The 21,596-nt window shown below is 35.1% G+C and overlaps 1 protein-coding gene across 10 annotated transcripts in view; it reads right to left on the bottom strand.

Moving 5' to 3' along the window:
* SKIC3 (SKI3 subunit of superkiller complex) overlaps window positions 1–21,596 on the bottom strand; it is a 158,309-nt gene that overhangs the window by 51,888 nt on the left and 84,825 nt on the right. For all 10 annotated transcript variants that reach the window (XM_067731261.1, XM_067731255.1, XM_067731254.1 and 7 more), the window contains 14 exons: window positions 20,509–20,600; window positions 20,022–20,097; window positions 19,356–19,496; window positions 15,479–15,577; window positions 15,263–15,371; window positions 8,240–8,380; window positions 7,290–7,391; window positions 6,309–6,448; window positions 4,068–4,154; window positions 3,874–3,977; window positions 3,085–3,211; window positions 2,271–2,450; window positions 1,821–1,945; window positions 638–891 (listed from right to left, as the gene is read on the bottom strand). In XM_067731261.1, coding sequence (XP_067587362.1) covers window positions 638–891; window positions 1,821–1,945; window positions 2,271–2,450; window positions 3,085–3,211; window positions 3,874–3,977; window positions 4,068–4,154; window positions 6,309–6,448; window positions 7,290–7,391; window positions 8,240–8,380; window positions 15,263–15,371; window positions 15,479–15,577; window positions 19,356–19,496; window positions 20,022–20,097; window positions 20,509–20,600 — 1,777 coding nt within the window. The remainder of the gene's footprint in view (window positions 1–637; window positions 892–1,820; window positions 1,946–2,270; window positions 2,451–3,084; window positions 3,212–3,873; window positions 3,978–4,067; window positions 4,155–6,308; window positions 6,449–7,289; window positions 7,392–8,239; window positions 8,381–15,262; window positions 15,372–15,478; window positions 15,578–19,355; window positions 19,497–20,021; window positions 20,098–20,508; window positions 20,601–21,596) is intronic.

Raw genomic sequence — 21,596 nt, forward strand, 5'->3', positions numbered from 1 at the left:
TCACTTAAAACATAACACTATTTCTGAATTAAACCCCCCACTGTTTCTTTAAAAAGGAAAGAGAGAAGCAAATATAATGAGCTCCAGGTTTTTTTAATGGTTAGAAGTAATCATTAAAAAATTAATTAAATATGGATGGTGGTGTTTTACTTTAAATTACCAAAAATAATTTGTTAAGAAGGAACAGGTATCTATAAAGGAACTAAAATTAATTTAGATAATTACAAAACAATGCAAGTTGCCTCTAAAGTTCAAAAAGTTTAAAAATGAGATTCTATAATTTACAAAGTAACTAAAAGGTATTACGATATTCTGAGAATATAGTGAATTAATTATCAAAATATAAGAGCAGGGAAATTCTTGTTTTAGAGATCCGTTTTTAGATCCCACAGCTATCATACTACTTATCTAAAAGCTAAATCTCTATCATATTACTATTTATTAACTGTTATGAAACAAAATTTCATCTTTCTATATTCAAATCTATGTAAAAAGCTATACTATAAACAGTTCATACCAGACACTTGCTGTTGACTAAAGAAGTCGCTTTCAAGTTACTCGATACATTTAGAAATTTATTCAAGGATTTTATACTTCAGTATCACAAAAGACAAAGGAGCTATGAAAGAGAAATTACCTTTCAAAGCAGGCACATAATCTTCTTTCTTTTTAATGATCAGCTGGTATTGAGCTACCGCCTCTTTATATTTGCCTAGGATTTGCTGTATTGCTGCAACCTTAAACACACTGTATGTGGATTCGGGGTTCAGCTCACTGGCTTTTGTGAAGGATTTCAAGGCTGTTGTATAGCCACCTCTGCTTAAATATGCCTCTCCTAATGACTCCCAACAATTGAAGTCCTTTGGGTCTGCCCTCAATGCTGCCTGTAAACTAAAATTTCAAGAAAGAGTAAGAGAACTAAAAGTAATAGAACTACTTCCATATCTGAAAGAAAAATACGAAGTAATTTAACTGAATCACACATATCCATGGTTCCTCCTATGGATAAAAGTGAAAAACCGTATTTATTTAAAGCAAGTATACCTGTTCCTTTTATGACATGGGTTTTTTCATACTAAGAAATTTTATTGTAATTTTAGAATGAATAAAAACAAAATAAATTTTTGAAAAAATGCTCACCAAAATTTCTTTCCCTGGACTATGTAGGAGAACTCCAGTTTCCTATCCTACCAGAATAGGTATATATCTCAATATGCCTCATCACAGTCTATAAGCCCCCACCAAGCCTCCTACCAAAACAAAAATATGAGAGTTGAAAAATAGGAACAACAGGCATGCTTTAAATTTCTGATCAGATTCCAAAGCCATGAAAAAATTTTAAATGCCTGTATTCTAGGTATTAACATAAATCAGAACAACTTTGACTCAAACATATTTTCTTTACATGGTTCAAACCAAACTATTAAAAATGAGCTGCTCCATATGCCCTTCAAGCTGCCAGTGTCTCCCCTTCCCCAAAACAATGCTTCTCAGTGGGAGAACAACAAAGATATTAACCTTGGTTTTTTATCATTCCTTAAATTTCTATTGAGAACCTGCTATATACATGATACTATTAAGACTTCACTTCCCTGGACGGCTCTCTCCTTAACACAAGGACATCAGTTAATGCAATTTTGTAATTCCAGTGCCGTGCAGATAGTAAGAACCAATGAACCATAAATAAATTTTGCTATTTCTTCCCTTGAAATACAACCTGGTATGAGGCAACTTATAAGTTCATTTTGGATATAAATGGAGTTTAATTTAAGGAACCATTAGGTTGTCTATCAGATGTTAAATATAGAAAGGTGCCTTACTCAGCCACTGCTTGAGAATGTTGACCAGCTTTTAAATAGTATAGTCCTCGCCTAAGCCAGGCCCATTTTGCCGCTCCAGCACTTGCCTTTTGAGTGACTGTTGTTAGGATAGCTAAGGCAGTTTCCTAATAAGAAGAAAAGACTAGTATTAGAGATATTAAATATTATAAAAATACTGAACACTTATGTAAAGTAAACAGATATATTTTCATTTACCACTTTTGATTTTTTAAACTTACACTGGTATATACTGAACCACACTTTCAACATTAAGTAATTTAGTATCTGCCAATAAAAAGAAAATTTACTCTATAAGCAGTGGCAGAAATATTTCTATAGCATCTACAAATAAAAATTAAAAAATAACTTTCAAGTACACATATAAAAATATTTCTATTTCTATACTCAGGATTAAAAAAAAGACAAAAGTGTTTAAATTATTAGACATACCATCTCTTCAAGCTCTACACTTAAGTCAACTGCTGCAGCTCCAGATTCAGCATCAGTGTCATCTAATTCAAAAGCTTTCCTGTAACATCCACGGGCTCTGTTTCTATCTCCTACTACATCCCTGTAATAATGACCTAAATAGCAGAAAACTTTGCCCATGTATGTATCCAGTTTGGCAGCCTGAAAAATAAAAATTGATAATAACAGAATATTAAAGTTTGTTTGGATGGGTCCCTTTAAAAACACAAAAGATAAATATACAAATTTAAAAAAATAAATAAATATACAAAAATATGCCAAAACATCCTTTAACGTAAGATTTAAAGCAGACATGAAAACTGGCCATTACCGGTTACAGAAAACAAACAAATATAAAAATACTATTTCTCTGCTAAAAGAAATGCGAAATTAGAGTTATTATTTCATCAATCTGTTTCTAAGAGTCAAGATAGGAATGTAAAACTTCTAGCTGTTACACATCTAAAATATAAGAAGTTAAACACGTAGAAGTATATAAGACTCACATGGCAATAAAAGTACAGTGGAAATTACCTAAAAACAGTATTGTTTTCCAAAGGTACTGATGTCTCATTTTCTATAACACGTGTTTCTTAAATTAGTAACTTTTACATTTTTATGATTTAATTTTCTCCTTGAAAACCCATACAACATTCTCACAAAACCTTATGTGTGAGAGATGAAACACAAAAAAAAAAATCAGTAAAGGGTAATTTTAAGTACCTAACTTATGTGATTATCAGATTTGATTTCATAATGAATCCATTTCAACTAAGAACTAAATAGCATATGTTACCTTTAGAAAATGGGTAAGAGCCTTTGTTTTATCTTTTCTTGTTTCTTCACCCATAGACCAATATGTTAACCCAAGTTGGTAATGATATTCAGCAACTTCAGCATCTTTCTCAAGAGCTAGCTGAAAACTAAGTCACAAAAGGGAAGAAAGGAATATTCAGATAGATAGATAGATAGATTAAAAAAAAAAATAGGAGACACCTAGTTGGAACAATCGAAGTTTGACTTATTCAAGGATGGTAAATTAGAAGCAAGTCATTACTTTAGGATATAGATCATGAGAAAAAAAAATGATTAGAAGAGGAAACCAAACTTAAAACCAAACATTATATGTGCTTACTGAACATTATGATCAGCTAATGAGATTTCAAACCCATCATGAAATTTTCTATAGTTATGCCAAATACATTTCTTATAGTTATGCCAAATACATTTCTTAAAAATACTAAGGCTTGGGGCTCCCCTGATGGCGCAGTGGTTGAAAGTCCGCCTGCCGATGCAGGGAACACGGGTTCGTGCCCCGGTGTGGGAGGATCCCACATGCCGCGGAGCGGCTGGGCCCGTGGGCCATGGCCGCTGAGCCTGCGCATCCGGAGCCTGTACTCCGCGACGGGAGAGGCCACAACAGTGAGAGGCCCGCGTACCGCAAAAAAAAAAAAAAAAACTTAGGCTTACAAAGATCAAATTTATGCAAAACTAGATCTTTATCAAACCCATTCATTTTGAATTTTTCAAGATATATTAAATTAAGATAGGACTAGGTTTATGAGCAATCTAAATACATCCTTACCATTTTTCTGCTTGTAGATATTCCTTTTTGGTAAAATGAATCAAAGCCTCCAGGGCATGAGCTTCAGCTAGGTCAGGGTAAGAAGAGAGAAGGTCTTCCATAATCTATAAAGTATATATCTATCAATTCCATATCCAGATAAAAATAACTTTTAACTTAAAAAAAAACCCCTCAGTTTAAATGAAAACACCAACCTTTGAAGCTTCATCTAATGAGCCTTTGTTCAGATAGGCCAAGCCTTTGAGAACCAAAAGTCCTGGGATATTATTTGCATCAGAAACCTAGAAAATAATTGTAAAGAATTGCTATAAATCTCCTACAACACAATGCAGCAATGTTTTGCTTTAACTAGAGAATGACCATGGTATAAAGACTTAGAGGTCTTGATTTCTATCACTATTAACACTTTCATTCTTTGCAATCTTATTAAAGAAAATTTCAAATACATTAAAAAATTAGAGAACAGCATAATGAACCCACATGTACTTATCATCTAGTTTCAAAATTATTAGCTCAAAGCCAATCTTTTCTCATCTATACCTCCACCCATTTCACCACACTCCTGCTTAGATTACCCCAGAAATTATAGCTTTTCATCTGATAGTTTAGTATCTGTATCTAAAAAATACGTTTATTTTTAATAACATAATCATACTACCATTATAAACACATAAACAAAACCAACAATACATCCTTAACATCATCAAATAATTAACCAGTGTTCAAATTTATCAGTTGTCTCATAAAATATTTAAAGAATTTGTTTTAATCAAAATCCAAATAAGGTACATACATTTCAACTGGCTGATATGTCTCTTAAGTCTCTTTTAATCTATAGGGTTCCCTTCCATCCCTTTTTTTCTCCCTTAAAATTTAACTGTTGAAAAATATGGGCCACTTTCACAGTTTCTCAGAGTCTGGCTCTTGATGATTGTATTGTCATGGTATTGACATGTTCCCTGGTCCCCTGTATCTTCTATAAATTAGTAGGTCTAGACCTTTGATCTGATTCAGGGTTGATGTTCTGGCAAGAATACCTCATGTGTACTTGCACCTGGTATGTCTAGTTGTCTTTTTTTCTTGTGAAGTTAAGCAGCCATTGATCCTCAATGCCTAGATCTATTAATTCATTATGGACTGCAAAATGGTGATTTCCTAATTCTATCATTCCTTCTTTCCTTATTCGATGGCATACTTCAACAAAGAGAAATTTCCCCTCCTCTATCTATTTGATCATTCTGAGGAATAGTTCATAAAGGAAACATAGGATAAATACCTCGATTTTTTCCAATTGGTTCCTTAGCATCCTTCAAAGATTCACTTTACTGAGGATGATTTGTTGATTTTTTTTGGTATCATCATTAACACATGGATTTAAACTTAAATGATGTGCTTTAATCTACTGCAGTTACTACTGCTCAAACCATCCCCTCTTTAGCCAGTAAAAATCAATTCATGCTAGTTCCTGAGCACTTCTGACATAATTCTAATAGCCTTTTATGGTTTCATTGGTTTCTAGCATTATAAGGTGTCCTGGGCTCATCTTGTACATTTTCTGTCTCAGACTTGGATTCTACCAGTTCTTCAAGGCACTTTTCATTTGGTTTTTGTTTTTTGTAAAAAAAAAAAAAAAAAAAAAAAAAAGAGTATGGAAAGACCTCTCCAAAGCATTCACCCAAAACACACTATTGGTGGAAGGCAAGTATTGAGAGAAAACAAGAAAATAAGATATCTGTTCTTGAAGGATCCTGACAACTGTTCTAATTTTAAAGAAAAACTATGAAATGCAAAGCCTTTTGAAACATAAAAAACAATGATTTTTTATAAAAATTCAGAACTCTGCAATATGCTGAGTGATATAATTTTAATTTTATACCAAAAATAGCCTTTATCTGAAAAATATCTTTATATTGTTAAAGGCGCCATGTTGTTATAATTCATAATTTACTAGTTTTTGCTAGGGAATTTCAAACTGCTTGAATCAAAAACAGTAAGAAATCAGTTTCCTTCTTAAATATCAATCTTTCTCAGAGTGTTTTTTAAGTTGAATAAAACAAGCAACATTCTCTACCATGAAGCTACAAGTGTCCTTAATAATTCTTGTCAATAATCTATGAAATATTTTCTGGAGAGAAAAATTTAGAATACCAAATTAATAATAATCAAGTATTGATAACCCAACAGGGCAAAAAGAGAAAAGGAGAATAAGAGCAAGAACTAAAGAAAGAAATTGCATTATATGAAGAACATTGTAAGTACTTAAGCAAGAGGCAAACAAGTAACTTTAGGAGTTTCCAAAAAGTGCAGAGGTGGTGAATTCAAACCTCTAACACAAAATTTTTGTAAGTAAATATTTGTGGTAAGCAGAGAGTGGTTGATGCCTGGTTGACCGAAAACTAAATAAGGTGAAGGGAAAAATGCAATGATGAGACTACCTGATCAAGAGTACGAATTGCTTCCTCTGAAGATTCATAATCTGAGAGTTTAATCAAAGCCTCTGCTTTCAAATGAAGACAAAGATTCTTCTGATGAAGATTGCCACCAGACACACCAAGATTATCTATGTTCTTCAGAGCTGACAAAATTAAGGACATCTGAATGAAGACAATCATATCACTTCACTTTTTTCTTTTTAAGGGTAACATATAACAAATTGTAGATATAGTAAGAACAAACTGTCAAAACAATATACATGAAGAATAATTCAAAGCTAAATATAAATTCTTCCCTGAACTCTTTATGAAAATATCTGAATTTGAAACAGAATAGATCTAAATTTAAAACCTCCATCTTTACGTAACATATAATAAAACTGAACATCCTGAAACACAACAATGGCTGTCTATATCTGCTACATAATAGAGGTTAACCCTTATCCAAAGCATCTGTCACAAAAATAGCACATTAAGGATAATGGAAGGGAAAAGAAGCTGAATTAGGATGAACCAAGGTAAACTGTTTCCCAACTGCAGAGGCAAGGTCACCAGCCAGGCCAAGAGCAGTGCATCATTTCTCTGATTTCTTACCCCACACCTGACCTACATGAGCACATGCAGATAGGCTCTAAGATACCTCTCCTTGTCCATTACCTACATTGAAGGAATCAAGAATCTACGTTAGAGTGAAGGTCGCAGGTCACACAAGAAGCTTCCCTGTTACAAAGACAGAGCATCACCACACAAGCTTAAACTGACTTTGTCAAAATTCCAAGTGTAGGAAACCTTTGATAAATACTCATTGTTGGTTTAAAAATATAGTAGTAGACATGCACACAGACTTGGTGTGTTTTTTTTTTTAACCTCCTCAATGAAATTTAAATTAGTTGGTAACTTAAAATACAAAATAAAGCACCATTATCATTCTCCTTTAAGATGAAAAGAAACAGCATTGGCCACCCTGGAAGATGTCAAGAATACCTTGATTGCATGAAAGAACAGCTTCCTTAGGTTTATGCATTCTGACTTGGGCTTCTGCCAGATGATACCATCCAGCTGTGCAGAGAGGGCTTTCCTTTAATCCTAAAAGGATAAGAGTAATCACAAAATCCAAGGTTTCCATTAGGACTGAGATGAATGGCACCACAATCCACTCCCCAGATCAGACTCCTCCCCGCTCCCTTGTAGTCCATATCTAATCAGTCACAAAGTCACATTGATTCCACGGCCCACCACTTCAGTTCAGACCTCCATTATCTATCCCAGATCAATGCAAGTGCTTGCCATCTACACCAATTCATTCTCTATACTGTGGCCAGAATATTTCTAAAAATACAAATGGGATTATGAAATTCCCCTACTTAAGACTGCGCTGGTTCCCAGCTGCCCTTTGGATAACATGCAAACCTCTTAACAAGGTTTGCAAGGCCCCTTTCCAGCCTCAATTCTTGTCCCCTCCTGCTACCATACTTTATTTTCAAATCTTGCTGAACGATCAGGAGTTTCCTGAACACTAGCTTTTCTCTCACCTCAGGCTATTTCAACTCTTGGCCTAAAATGCTCCTCCCGCTGCCAGGCTTGTATTTGTCATTCAGACCTCAATATGAAAGAGAGTTCATCCAGAATTGTCATACCTGATAAGACTAAATTAAAGCCTCCTAAGCATGGAGATAGCATCCTTATTTTACACGGAGATAGTATCCTTATTTTACAAACGAAAACACTGAGACACAAAGAGTTTAATTAACTTTCGCAAGGTCTTGAAATTAGTGAGTGGCAGAGTTGGAATTCAAACTTAAGCAGACTCCAGAGTATGTAAGTACATTTTTTTGCTTCTATCCTAAATATATATATTCCTTAAAGAAAGGCCCAAAGATAAACGCCTGCTAACAACTATACCTCATGTTATACGTTGCACACTGAACACTCACCTTCTGTTAAGTTCCTAACAGCACCTTCGTACTTTTTGTCTTGTAATGCTTTAATGCCTAAACCAATGAGACCTGGACCACTTTTTGAATCCATTTCCACTAATCTACAACAGTACTGTTCTCCCTCATCAGTAAGGTTTCCTGGAATTAAAAGAAAAATTTATTAGCATACATATAACAATATGTGCCAACACCTGTACACTTAAATCCCAAGAGCTGTCTTATGCATACACTTCCATATCTTGATTCCAGGAATTTGAAACTTAAATAGACCAACAAATGTAGAAAATATTAACATCTCATAAAGAAAATGATGTTCCTCCTTCTTCTTAAATACCAGAAGTAGAAACCACTTTACACACAGCAGTATGGGTAAACCGAACTTGCTGTCGTACTCAAGGGTTTCAAGCAAGAAACCTACTGCTACTTGCCACAAGGCTAAGACTCAGCGCGCTGCGTGCCACCGGGTCTCCCTTTGCTATTCAGCAATAAGAACTTTGGTTGCTAGATGAAGGAATCCCTGTCAAAGGACAGTATCTTTGCCAACCTCTCTCCCTGGACAACAACGTGCTGCTAGAGATGCGGCAGCCAAGATGCCAGATGCAGTGGACTCTTCCAGCGGCCCAGAATCAAAAGACAGCCTACTCAGCAGGATACTGAACAAAGACTTAGTCACATTCTTCTTAAGTTTACATTCAAAACTTTCTTTTCCTATATAAGTTAACAGTTAGGCTTATGTAGTAATCATCCAATGCCTACATTTTGAGTTTATTTTGGTAAAAAAAATTAGTTTAGAAAACACTGTAGGTTCTGTTATATTGTATTTCCATTTTCTCCAACCTCAATCATTCTCAGAATTCCTGTTCCCAGAAAAGCACAAAAACAGGTGGAAAATATGATTTCTGTTTTGAGAATAAACTGGGACTACCATTCACCACTTTAATAAGTTGTTTAATCACATACGGAAATTCTTAAAAAGTAATTGAGACAGTAATTTACAACTTGAAGCAATAAATAAGGGGAACAAATAAAAATAATTTATCTGAAAAAGAGACCTGATGCTTTAATATCTCTATAAAACAGCCCCAAACCACATATGGAACCACTGTTTCAGTAACAGATGTCAAAGGTGAATTCTTTGCATGATACCATTTAGCTTATATATTTCAAAATATTTAAAACCAGATATACAACAATGTATATAATCCCTAAGTAATATTTTATATATTAATTTAGAAGTCCAAGTTAGCACCAAAAATTCAAATAATTCATAAAGGCTAAAGAATTAAAACTTCAATACTGTTTGGTGAAATATGAGAATAAACTGGAAGAAATACTATCTCGGTTAATAAGCCAGTAAAAAAGACACAAGCCTGCTTCTAGACAAGAATTTCCCTTCCATCAATATGTTCTCACTATCGCTTCCGTATATATGAATTCCAAGAATAGACATGCCTAGTTCCATACACCCTATTATCCTCCAAAAGCAAACCACTGGGGGCTTCCCCCACCCCTTTTATATCCAGTGGTATTGTCTAAACTAGATATCAAAATAACCTCGAGGACTTGTTAAAACAAAAAATGCTGAACGCTACTCTCAAATTTCTGATTCAGTAGGTCTGATATTAGACCTGAGAATTTGCATTTCTAACAAGTTGTCAGGTGATACTGATGCTACTGGTCCAGAGATCATACTTTAAGAATCACCAGTCTACAGTATTTACCGATACCATATACCAACTGTATTACTAGCTTTATAGCATATATACCCTACCTTTGTTGCCTCTGTAGCTAAACAGTAATTTCTGAAGGGTAGGGACTAGTATAGTATCTTGTACATGTAGCCATTCATTAAATATTGTAATGATCCTTTAAAAATACCGTTATGAATTGATGTCCCAAAAGGCTTAGTCTATTAATAGGTAAAGGCTGAGAATTACTATGGAAAATTAAAAACATTCACCATTCTAAAAAAGAAAATAAAATGGCTACTAAAATTTTACCTTCGATTTCTATCCAACTGAGTCAAAACTCTCTCTTACTCCACAGAAACACAATTCATGATAGTCTATCTTGGCTATAAAAACTGCCCTTATTACAGAAAACACACCTGGGATGAAAAGAAGAAAAGCCAATCATGCATCTTTTCTAAAAAATCATCCATATTTAGGGTAACTAAAAACTGCACACAGGTGAGCAAAGTGTGAATAGGCAGATGAAAATAGTTTCCAAAAGGTCTAGGATTAACACAAAAATCTTTTAAACAAGGTATATTTTCCTAACATATTCCCCTTTGCTAACATCTGGGAGCACAATTATAAAAGCAAAAAGAGATTCGGGGAGACTATATTCACGTCTAGCCCTGGATAACATACTCTCTACATAAGACCAAGTGGCACTTAGAGGGTTTCTCTACAGTGTTCACAAAAACCATCAACAGTAATAACAACACTAGTGATCCTGTGTAAAGAGACAGGAATATTCTAGCTTCAACTCTCAATCCACTTCTCCATACTAATTCTTGTTGAAAATACTACCTAAATAAATGTGGAGGATAAAACCAGAAAGGAAATAGACTTCATTGTTTTTGAATAGAAAATTGTTTATTTAACTTATCTGCTCTTTTTAACATTTAAAAGAGTCTAAGATTCCAGATTTAGTGACTTTAGAACAGTTTGTCAATATTATTTTTATTTGTCAATAAGGCAAGGTAGACTTGGAGCTGATAAACGATGTTCTGAAAAGGTTCAGAGTAGATGCTCAGTAATACCTATAAGAATTCTGTTTCCTAAAGTTTATCACAAAAAAAGGCAAGAGGTTTTTAAAATTTATTTCTGACATCCCAAAGAAATCCAACAGTGCTGTAGAATTTTTCTTTTAAATTAACCTAGCTTGGAGGGAGAAAAACAACATGTACTCATTTTTTTATTTCCACCTGGATTTTCTAGTATTTCTGGAACAGAAAATCTTAAACTCTTTTCTGTTTGGATTTGAAGAAACAAGCTTTCTTATCCTCCTGCAATTCAGCAATAAAGCAAAACAAAATAAATCAAAAAGGTCATTTAGCATGAAATAACATTTCATCAGATGACAACTGTGAAAGCTATTCACTACTTGTTATGTGAAGCTTTATAAACTGAGTCATTTTGCAAATGAGTCTTCAAGCCTCAACATGCAAAGGAGGACAAAAGAGAATGAAATATATTTGTCCCCAGTGGAAAAGAACCCAGTGATTAACTGCTGTGAGGCAACAAATTCTGCAGGCACTAAAGTACTCTGGGGGAGGATAGATCAGCCTTTAAGAGACCTCACAGATTTTCAGAAGTTCTTAATACATAGAAAGTTTGGCTTAAAGGAGCAATGAAAAGAAGGAAAAAAAGAAATCATTAAGCACAGCTTCCTACTCTCCTACATTAACTATTAAACTTCCACCCCAAAATAATGCTTCACCTCAGAATGTACCTAAGCCTGAACTGCCCCATTCCACAAATCCTTACAACCAACATTTCAGCAGGGAAAGAAGTCTTCCTTGGAGTACCATACATGTAAATATCCACCTACCCACTCCCCTTTGCCAGGACATTTGTAATTCTGCAAAATACCCATCCCCAAACCCTCTTTGAGAATGGTTTTTTTTTTTTTTCCACAAAAATCAACACTCTCTCTAATCAATCCGAAAATCCCTTTGCTATCTCTTTACTAAAACATTTTGTCAAGTACTGAATTTATGGGCAAAACTCTGCAGACTATTTGTTGAGCTTATTGCTTCTATAATTTTGTAGGCTTTTTGATATACTAGGGCATATTTACTCAACAAATCTACATTATAGGCTTATATGTGCCTATTAAGAAAACATTTGATCAGTCCTCAAAAAGAAACATCAGTGTATCTTCTTGTGCCAATTAGCATGTAAGCACGTCAAGAATGAGGGAATGGCACAAACCATGAATAGCTGAACAGGAACAGAGAGAAAAGGGTGAACAGCCATGAATTTCCCAATAGCAGAAAAAGGGGTGGAGGGATGAGTACCAGAGGCCACACAATAAAGAAAATCAGTCCACTTATCTTGGGAACACACTGGGTTTCATGCTAAAAGTTGAAGAAACTGGGTGACTTAGAACTATGCTTCCTATTAGAGGAAAACAAACAAACAAAAGAACACACACAAAAAAAATCATAGAAGTCTTCCCTGGTGACGCAGTGGTTAAGAACCCGCCTGCCAATGCAGGGGACACGGGTTCGAGCCCTGGTCTGGGAAGATCCCACACGCCGCGGAGCAACTAAGGCCGTGCACCACAACTACTGAGACTGTGCTCTAGAGCCTGCGAGCCACAACTACTGAAGCCCGCGCACCTAGAGCCCGTGCTCTGCAACAAGAAAAGCCACCGCAATGAGAAGCCCGCGCACCACAACAAAGAGTAGCCCTCGCTCGCTGCAACTAGAGAAAGCCCGCGCACAGCAACGAAGACCCAACACAGCCAAAAATAAATTAATTAATTAAAAAAAAAATCATAAGCATGCTTCCTGTACTGAAAGTCTCTTAACATGCCTCTTCCTCCTTGACCTCAAGGCAACGTCCATAACATTAACTAGCACTTTCTTCTTGAAACTCTCCTGCCAGAAGAGTTACTGCAATTCTCTTTCTCCTCTAAAAGCCTACTATCCCACTCTCACACTTCCTCCTCTTCTCCCTTAAATGAAGTCAGTCCGTCCCTGGATTGCTTCTTTTTATACCTGCTAACCATTTCTTCCTACTCTTTTCCCATTGCTGTATTCTAAGTTCCAATTCAATCACTTTGATTAAAAAAGACAGCCCTGGGCTTCCCTGGTGGCGTGGTGGTTGAGAGTCCGCCTGCCGATGCAGGGGACACAGGTTCCTGCACTGGTCCGGGAAGATCCCCACATGCCGCAGAGCGGCTGGGCCCATGAACCATGGTCACTGAGCCTGCGCGTCCGGAGCCTGTGCTCCGCAATGGGATAGGCCACAGCAGTGAGAGGCCCGCGTACCGCAAAAAAAGAAAAAAGAAAAAAAAAAAAAAAAAAAGACAGCCCTACTAAAGGCCTCCTAATCATAAAATTAGTTGCTCAATCTCTCAAGACAGACCTCCTTTCTGAAATGCTCTTTCCTTGCCTTCCGTGTTGCTTTGCATCGGCTCCCCCACCTTCCTCTCTGACCCTCTTCGCTTCTCTGTCCTCCATCCCCTCTTCCCCCTCTTCCTCCCTTTCCCTTCGAGGCAGCCAACACTGCCCAAGGTACAGTTTTCACCTTTCCGCCCTTCAGGCATCCTCTGAAGTCATCCACTGCGTTCACTTTCATGTACACGCAAACGGCTTCTAAACCTTGTTGATCTCTCACGGGCAAACCCTGATGAACATTTCCCTCTGAATACCCATTAACAGCTCCTCTCAACAACTTACCTTTCGTACAAACCATCATTCCATATTAGTGCAACTTTTCAGGAGAGTTGAAAGTTAAAATTGATTTCTCCCTCCCTTCATCTCTAAGAAATCTCTTCCATTTTTGCATTCACCTGTTACTTTCAATTGCTGCTATCATATTCCCAGTTCATTCATTCCTATAGTTCATTCATTCCTAGCATCACTTATTCTACCCAATCTAGTCTATCTTCTGTACAATCTATCCTGCACACCATATTAGTTTAAGATTTTATACTTCATAAATCTACTCACTACAACACTTTTAATGTTTTCTTTTCTCATGTTAGTGAAAACTGCTCTTGCACATGTATCTTTGACTCAGTTAAAGTAAGGAAAAGGGGGTCTGCTTACTTCTCACCATAAAAAAATCCAAAACTGAAGAGTTCTGGAGTTTAATTCAGACACCAGGGGGAAAAAAAGTACAAGTTGGACTTACAAGGGAAACTTAGAGTGGGGAGAGCCAAGATAAGTGCAATGAGACTTTTGTAACAGGAATTTTCCCTCATTTATCTCAAGCAGTAGTTTTCAACCATTTTTCAATTATGAAACATGCGATGGTCATTAACATACAAAGCATTCCCATGTCTATACTCATTTAGCAACAAAGTGAAAAAACTTAAATGGATTAGGAAAGCTCTGCAATAATTTACAATCACTACCACACTGGTGCTGGTACTGTTATTTCCATTCCAATGACTGACTTCTATGAATTATATTCCTATCGGGTGAATACAGGAATGGACAGGAATGATATTCAAATTCTTTTTAAAACACCTATTCAGCACAGACACTGGCAAAACAGACAGCAGCTGTTGTGAAAACCAACATGGTCAACATCCTGTAAACTGACAAGCACAAGATATACACAGCTACAAGTTTTGGCAACTCCCAGAAGGCTAGCTGCCATCACTTCTCTCTCTTCCCCCAACAAAAGTACACAAAGAAGCAACAGCATGAAGCATACACTAAGACACACTCTCTGACTTGAATCTGCTCTGTTTAATTAAAAAAGTAGATCATTCACAAACTTCATTACTTTATCATACTATAGTATTTGTAACAATGTCGTTGTGACATTGACATACCACATAACATCAACACTGAGAATGTTAATCTTTCACAAAATCTTTTGCATGACATTCATATCCCTGTGTAATACAGTCTAACTTACTTAATCAAAATATATCTTAGTTATTCTTTCTACTACAGCAAATAGAACTATTTTACTATTCCCCAAAACCACACCTAGTCCCATTCCTCTGCTCATGCCATGTGGCGTATCTTTCACCTTCTCCTGTTCATCTAATTTCTGTGGAAAATTCAAGACCTTCTTCAATTCTTACCTTCAAAAATACTTCACTGATCAACAATAAACTCAGTAGCTCATAATTCGTCTGTGTCACTATACCTTCCTGTATTTCTTAGCCTTTTCATGTGCACAAAGAATACATATTGTACTTCCTCTCATGTCCAGAAATACTGAAACAATGCCTTACACACAACGGGCACTAAAACAATTTTTGATTCATAGCAACATCACTCTCACACCTCTGGGACACACAATATAACAAAGAATAAATTACCTGTTTCAATTAAATGCAAACAAAGCACTTCTAATGGATACTGTACAGTAGGATAGATGTTTATCATTCCTTCACAAGCCTTCTTCAACCTAGCAGTCTCATGAGGAAACTTGAAAATATAAAAGTAAAATAAAGTGAGTAGCAGAAAAATATACTTGTGAGCACTTTCCTAATTAGAATAGAAAGTCACGTTAGAGATTTTAAAAATCAACTTACTTTGGATAAACATTGAATGAAATGTCTATAAAGCACCTGGTGATCTTCACTAGGAATCTTATCTGATAAGTCCAGTGCATTCTCAAAAGCAGTTAATAGCTGAAACAAAGACACAAAAAGCTATTATCTGTGGCACACTTAAATGACAAATACAATAAATAGTTGAACACAAAAGACTTACTTATACAAACCATACCCTTAACTAGTAACTGCAAATGTGTTTTATTGTCTGGCCCTACAATTTCAATGAGGAAAAAAATGTACAATTAAGTTTGGAATACATCTAACTCCAATTGGCCAGCAGACTGCACTGAACTAATAAGGGATAACTATAAATTAGCGACATTAATTTAACAAAACATTCTTGTAAGTGCTTGCTGCTCCCTACTAACTAGTTGAGAGGTACAGTCTCATATGTTAGTGTAGCTGTTACTGCTCAGATCACTTTTAAAACATCTCTTCTGAAATCACCAGCACAGTCTTTGGAACATCTTCAGGATAGCAAATCTTCAACCTCAAAAAAAAAATTTTTATTAAGTTATACTTTTGTAAAAAAACAGAGATATGACTGAACTATCATGAAATCATTCTTCTTACATAGTATTATTAACTGACTTTGAAGAAAATTCCAAAAGAAGCCTCCTAAATATTTTCTCAGCAAGGACAGCAATACCAGAATCCAAGGCAAGCACTTTAAAAAATACCATTCATGGGACTTCCCTGGTGGCGCAGAGGTTAAGAATCCGCCTGCCAATGCAGGGGACACGGGGGGGTTCAAGCCCTGGTCCAGGAAGATCCCACATGCCACGGAGCAACTAAGTCCGTGCGCCACAACTACTGAACCTGCGCTCTAGAGCCTGTAAGCCACAACTACTGAGCCTGCACTCTAGAGCCTGCGAGCCACAACTACTGAAGCCCACATGCCTAGAGCCCGTGCTCTGTAACAAGAGAAGCCACCGCAATGAGAAGCCCATGCACCGCAACAAAGAGTAGACCCCGCTCACCGCAACTAGAGAAAGCCCGCACACAGCAACGAAGACCCAATGCAGCCAAAAATAAATATTTTTTAAAAATATATAATAAAAATAAAGAATACCATTCATTTGGTTACGTAAGTTCTACATTTTTCAAAATGAAGTTCCATGACTTTATAATAAAAATTCATACTACAGTTCACCACCTCAAATTTTCATTTTAAGGTATGGTATAAAGTCTGTATAAATAAGTAAAATTTTACTGTGCTAATAAAGTTTAATGATCTTGCAAATAAAGAAAAAAAAAGAAGAAGCCTAATGAACAGTCTAGCATAACACGTTTAAAAAAAATAGTAATGAAATTAATCCACGTGGTAAATATGTGATACATTTTTTTCTGAACAGACTTAAATAAGGCAGAGTATCACTAGCATTCAAGGTGAAAATAACCCTCCCCCCAAAAAAATCCTTTTATCCTATTTAACAATTAGAAATCAATTCTTAAAATGATAAGTATAATTAGTTCTCTTTCATGGAGGAGTATAGTGTAGATAATTCAAAATATTTTTACTTATTTTGACATGTGTTTGATATCCTGGTAACTGATACTATTTTAAGGAAATAAGTCATAATATGAAGACATGGTTTAAAAGAAGTTAATAAATCACCTAATTTTGTCAACGTTCAATTTTTTTCCACAACTGAATCTATACACAGATAAACCAATACAAAAACAAATGCAAATCTTATTCTCATGTTTTTATTCCTACCACTTAGGACATGCCTGACATATAGTAATAGGTTCTCCATAAATATTTTCTAATTAAAGGAACAAATTAATGAGTGAACAAATGAACGAACGTATAAAGAAATGAGCTTCGAATCCTATATGGAGTCTATAATTGTTCACATTTAAAAATTCTATTAAATTTAGCAAGTGTACATTGAGTGTTTATTTACTATAATATGAAATTAAGTTTACTTTTAAACTTACAAATATAAAAAATAGAATGATGAAAATATTTTCCAATTATGGTTCAAAACCAATAGGTTTTTTTAAGTCTTTTAAAAAGTCTTTTCAATTACTTGAAAATGTGTACATTAAAAAAGAATATTTCAGGCTTTCCTGGTGGCGCAGTGGTTGGGAGTCCGCCTGCCTGTAGGGAACGCGGGTTCGTGCCCCGGTCCGGGAGGATCCCGCATGCCACGGGGCGGGTGGGCCCGTGGGCCATGGACGCTGGGCCTGCGCGTCCGCAGCCTGTGCTCCGCAATGGGAGAGGCCGTGACAGTGAGAGGCCCGCGTACCACAAAAAAAAAAAAAAAGAAATATTTCTAGGTATAAGTACTCTAAATACGAAATATAAATACTCTAAATAAAATACTCTACAACCAACAAGGGATTAAGCTCCAAAATATACAAACAGCTCATACAGCTCGATATCAAAAAAACAAACAACCCAAACCAAAAATGGGCAGAAGCCCTAAATAGAAATTTCTCCAAAGAAGACATACAGATGGCCAAAAACCACATGAAAAGATGCTAAACACCACTAATTATTAGAGAAATGCAAATCAAAACTACAATGAGGTATCGCCTCACACGGATCATAATGGCCATCATCAAAAAATCTACAAACAATAAATGCTGGAGAAGGTGTGGAGAAAAGGGAACCCTCTTGCACTGTTGGTGGGAATGTAAATTGGTGCAGCCACTATGGAGAATAGTATGGAGGTTCCTTAAAAACTAAAAATAAAACTACCATATCACCCAGCAATCCCACTCCTGGGCATATACTCAGAGAAAACCACAACTTGAAAAGATACATGTACCCCAATGTTCATTGCAGCACTATTTACAATAGCCAAGACATGGAAGCAACCTAAATGTCCATCAACAGAGGAATGGCTAAAGAAGATGTAGTGTACATATATATATATATATATATATATATATATATATATATATATATATATATATATATACAATGGAACATTACTCAGCCATAAAAAAAGAATGAAACAATGCCATTTGCAGCAACATGGATGGACCCAGAGACCGTCAAACTGAGTGAAGTAAGTCAGACAGAGAAAGACAAATATCATATGATATCATTTACATGTGGAATTTTAAAAAATGGTACAAATGAACTTGTTTACAAAACAGAAATAGAGTCACAGATGTATGTCACAAATTTATGGTTACCAGGGGGGAAAGGGCAGGGGAGAGATACATTGGGAGATTGGGATTGACATATACACACTACTATATATAAAACAGATAACTAATAAGGACCTACTGTAAAGCACAGGGAACTCTATTCAATACTCTGTAATGAACTATACGGGAAAAGAATCTAAAAAAGAGTGGCTATATATATATAATATGTATAACTGACTCACTTGGCTGTACACCTGAAATTAACACAACACTGTAAATCAACTATGCTCCAACAAAAAGTTAAATAAATAAGTAAATAAAATACTCTAGTTGAACTGTTAAATCTGAAAGTAATTTAGTACTCTTAGTTCATAAATATAAAGAAACACACCTTTAAGGTACAACTGTTTAGAAATTATAGCAGTTTTGCAAAAGCCAATTTCATAGTATCTTTTTTTACAGTGATTAAGTAACTGATTTATTGTGAATTCTTATGAATACAAGGAAGTAAAATTCTGATACCCTGAATATTATTTCCACTCTGTCCAGACTTAGTATGAAACTGTAGGCCTGTAGTTCTGATTTTATCAGGAAGAGCTTCTATGAATTTAAAACTGAACATTTATAAAATATCTAGTCTGACGTACAGTACTTTTCTATATCATATTGTTATGTTTCCATTTTCTAAATTCAACTAAATGATCAACTTTCATGACACAAATTGTGGGGAATAAATGGCTAGTACCAATTGTTGGGTCTCATTATTCTGATGCTCAGTACTCTCAGCCAGCAACTGGGTCAATTTCTTCCATAGCTGATGAAGTTCTTCGTTTTCCGCACCTCCTTCCTGCCGTGTCTTTATCAATTTGTGCCATGTTCGGGCCACCTATCAGGGAGATTTAAAATGGTTACTTTATCTAAAATACTAAAGTGCTATTAAAAAATTTTAAATCTATAAGTAAAAATATTTTTATCTGCTAATACACAAAAATAGCAAAAGCACAGAACTCCATCTATTATGAATTCCATAAAAAATAAGATGATTGGGCACGTCCACATAGTGCTTATATTACAAGTATGACTGAGATACCAGAGTACATACAGGGATAATGACTACATGCCCCAATCTTCATAACCTACAGCATCAGGAGTCGCACACCACAAACAGGACAATAAATTCTACAGATGATATTTTTACTTATTTTATTTATCCCTGCCCAGTTTCAAAAAAGTCTGGAAATAATGACACCTGAAATTTGAATTCCAAGTTACAGTTTTCAAAGCACTGTGATTTGTTTTGATACCACACTACAATTAATTTTCTAAATTTTTCCTTAAGCTAAAGGAAAGCTTTCTTTTAATAATGGTTTTATTAAAAGAAATCTACTACCCCAGCAAATCATTAACCAACCTCTACGTGTTTCTTTTCTTGGTAATACAGATCCACAAGTTTCTTACAGACATCACACCACTTCTGTTTGTCAACACTTAGAATAGAAGAAAAGGATTTTGAATCTGATTAATGAATACAACTGAGGACTTAAGACACAAAAATTAAAATATCCCCAAAATAATGTTAGGCACTATTTTAAATTAGAACATATCCTCTATCACACTACAGTAAAATTTTATAAAATGAGCATCTCATAAAAAAGAAAAGGTTTAAGAAATATTATCTTCTATCATATTGACTAAAAATAATATCAAAGTTCTCAAATAAGTCAATCCCCTTACGATTAGTGTTTCAATCACAATCAAGAGATTCTGTAACAACAGTTTGAAAGAAAAATGATTCACAATTCCCAGTAAATGTCTGGAGTACTTCCATATAATTTTGAATCAGTTTTATTCTAATTCAAGCCATTAAAGAAACTAGCCTTTCCTCACATATTGATTACCTTTCATAAAGATCCAGGAGCTTTTGGTAAACACCAGGTAAGTCATCCTTAGCATTTATGTGATTACATTTCTCATACAAGCTTGCTAACCCCTAAAAGAGGAAACAACAGAGATTATTCTTCCAAAGATATCTAGTGTGCTCATGTTTGTTTTGCTAAATAAACTGACAATCTATGAAGATTATTTATGATAGAGATTATTATAATTTACAGATGAAATAAAATGTTTGGGATGTGCCTCCAAATAATTGGGCGTAGGAGGGAGTAGGTGAAAAAATACTGGCCATGAGTGAGTTTTGACTGAAGCTGGATGGTGGACATAGAGGGGTTCATTTTACCATTCTCTTCACTTTTGAAAATATACTTGAAATGTTCCACAATAAAAAAAATACCTTTTAATAATTATTATGCAATCTTAACACCTAAGACGTTACCATGTGACACTACTTTCACATGGTCAAACAAGAAAAATCCAAGTAGTCTTTGGAAATTGTCATTTTTGCTTCAAATAAAGATCAGATATCCTAAACCAATCAGTACATAATAAAAGCTGGCATTAGGGAGATGTTACTAGATAACCCTACTCATGTTGCTGTTCATGTAAACCTGAGACAAACAGGTTCATGTTCTCCAGAGCCTACTACCCCTATTAATCATAGTTTCCAAGATGTGATTGAGATATGAAACAGTTATTAAATATGAAAAAGCTGGAGAAGCCAAGTAAAAACCATGAAGACCATTAAATGAGAAGAAGGAATTTAACTAGTACTCAGAGACATAGAATTTCAAATTTTTTATATTATTTCATTTTCAAAAACATATTTTAAAAACATAATATACATTTCTTTTCTCTCAGGTAAGCATAAAGAATATTCTTCATAAGTCTCTAATATGCACATATAATTAAGTTGAAGATTTATATAATCATGTTTCAATTTCTGTCCTAACATTTGGAAATAATCCATTGGATTGGAGATTAAATAGTGGTAAACAGCATTCTTGGCACCTTTTTTTTTTTCAACTAATTTTCAGGTTTAGAAGATCAATAAATTTAATTTTTTTTTCTTATTCTGAGTAAATGGAGGTTT

The sequence above is a fragment of the Pseudorca crassidens genome, chromosome 3 (assembly GCF_039906515.1).
Source record: "Pseudorca crassidens isolate mPseCra1 chromosome 3, mPseCra1.hap1, whole genome shotgun sequence".
Classification (NCBI taxonomy): Eukaryota; Metazoa; Chordata; class Mammalia; order Artiodactyla; family Delphinidae; genus Pseudorca; species Pseudorca crassidens.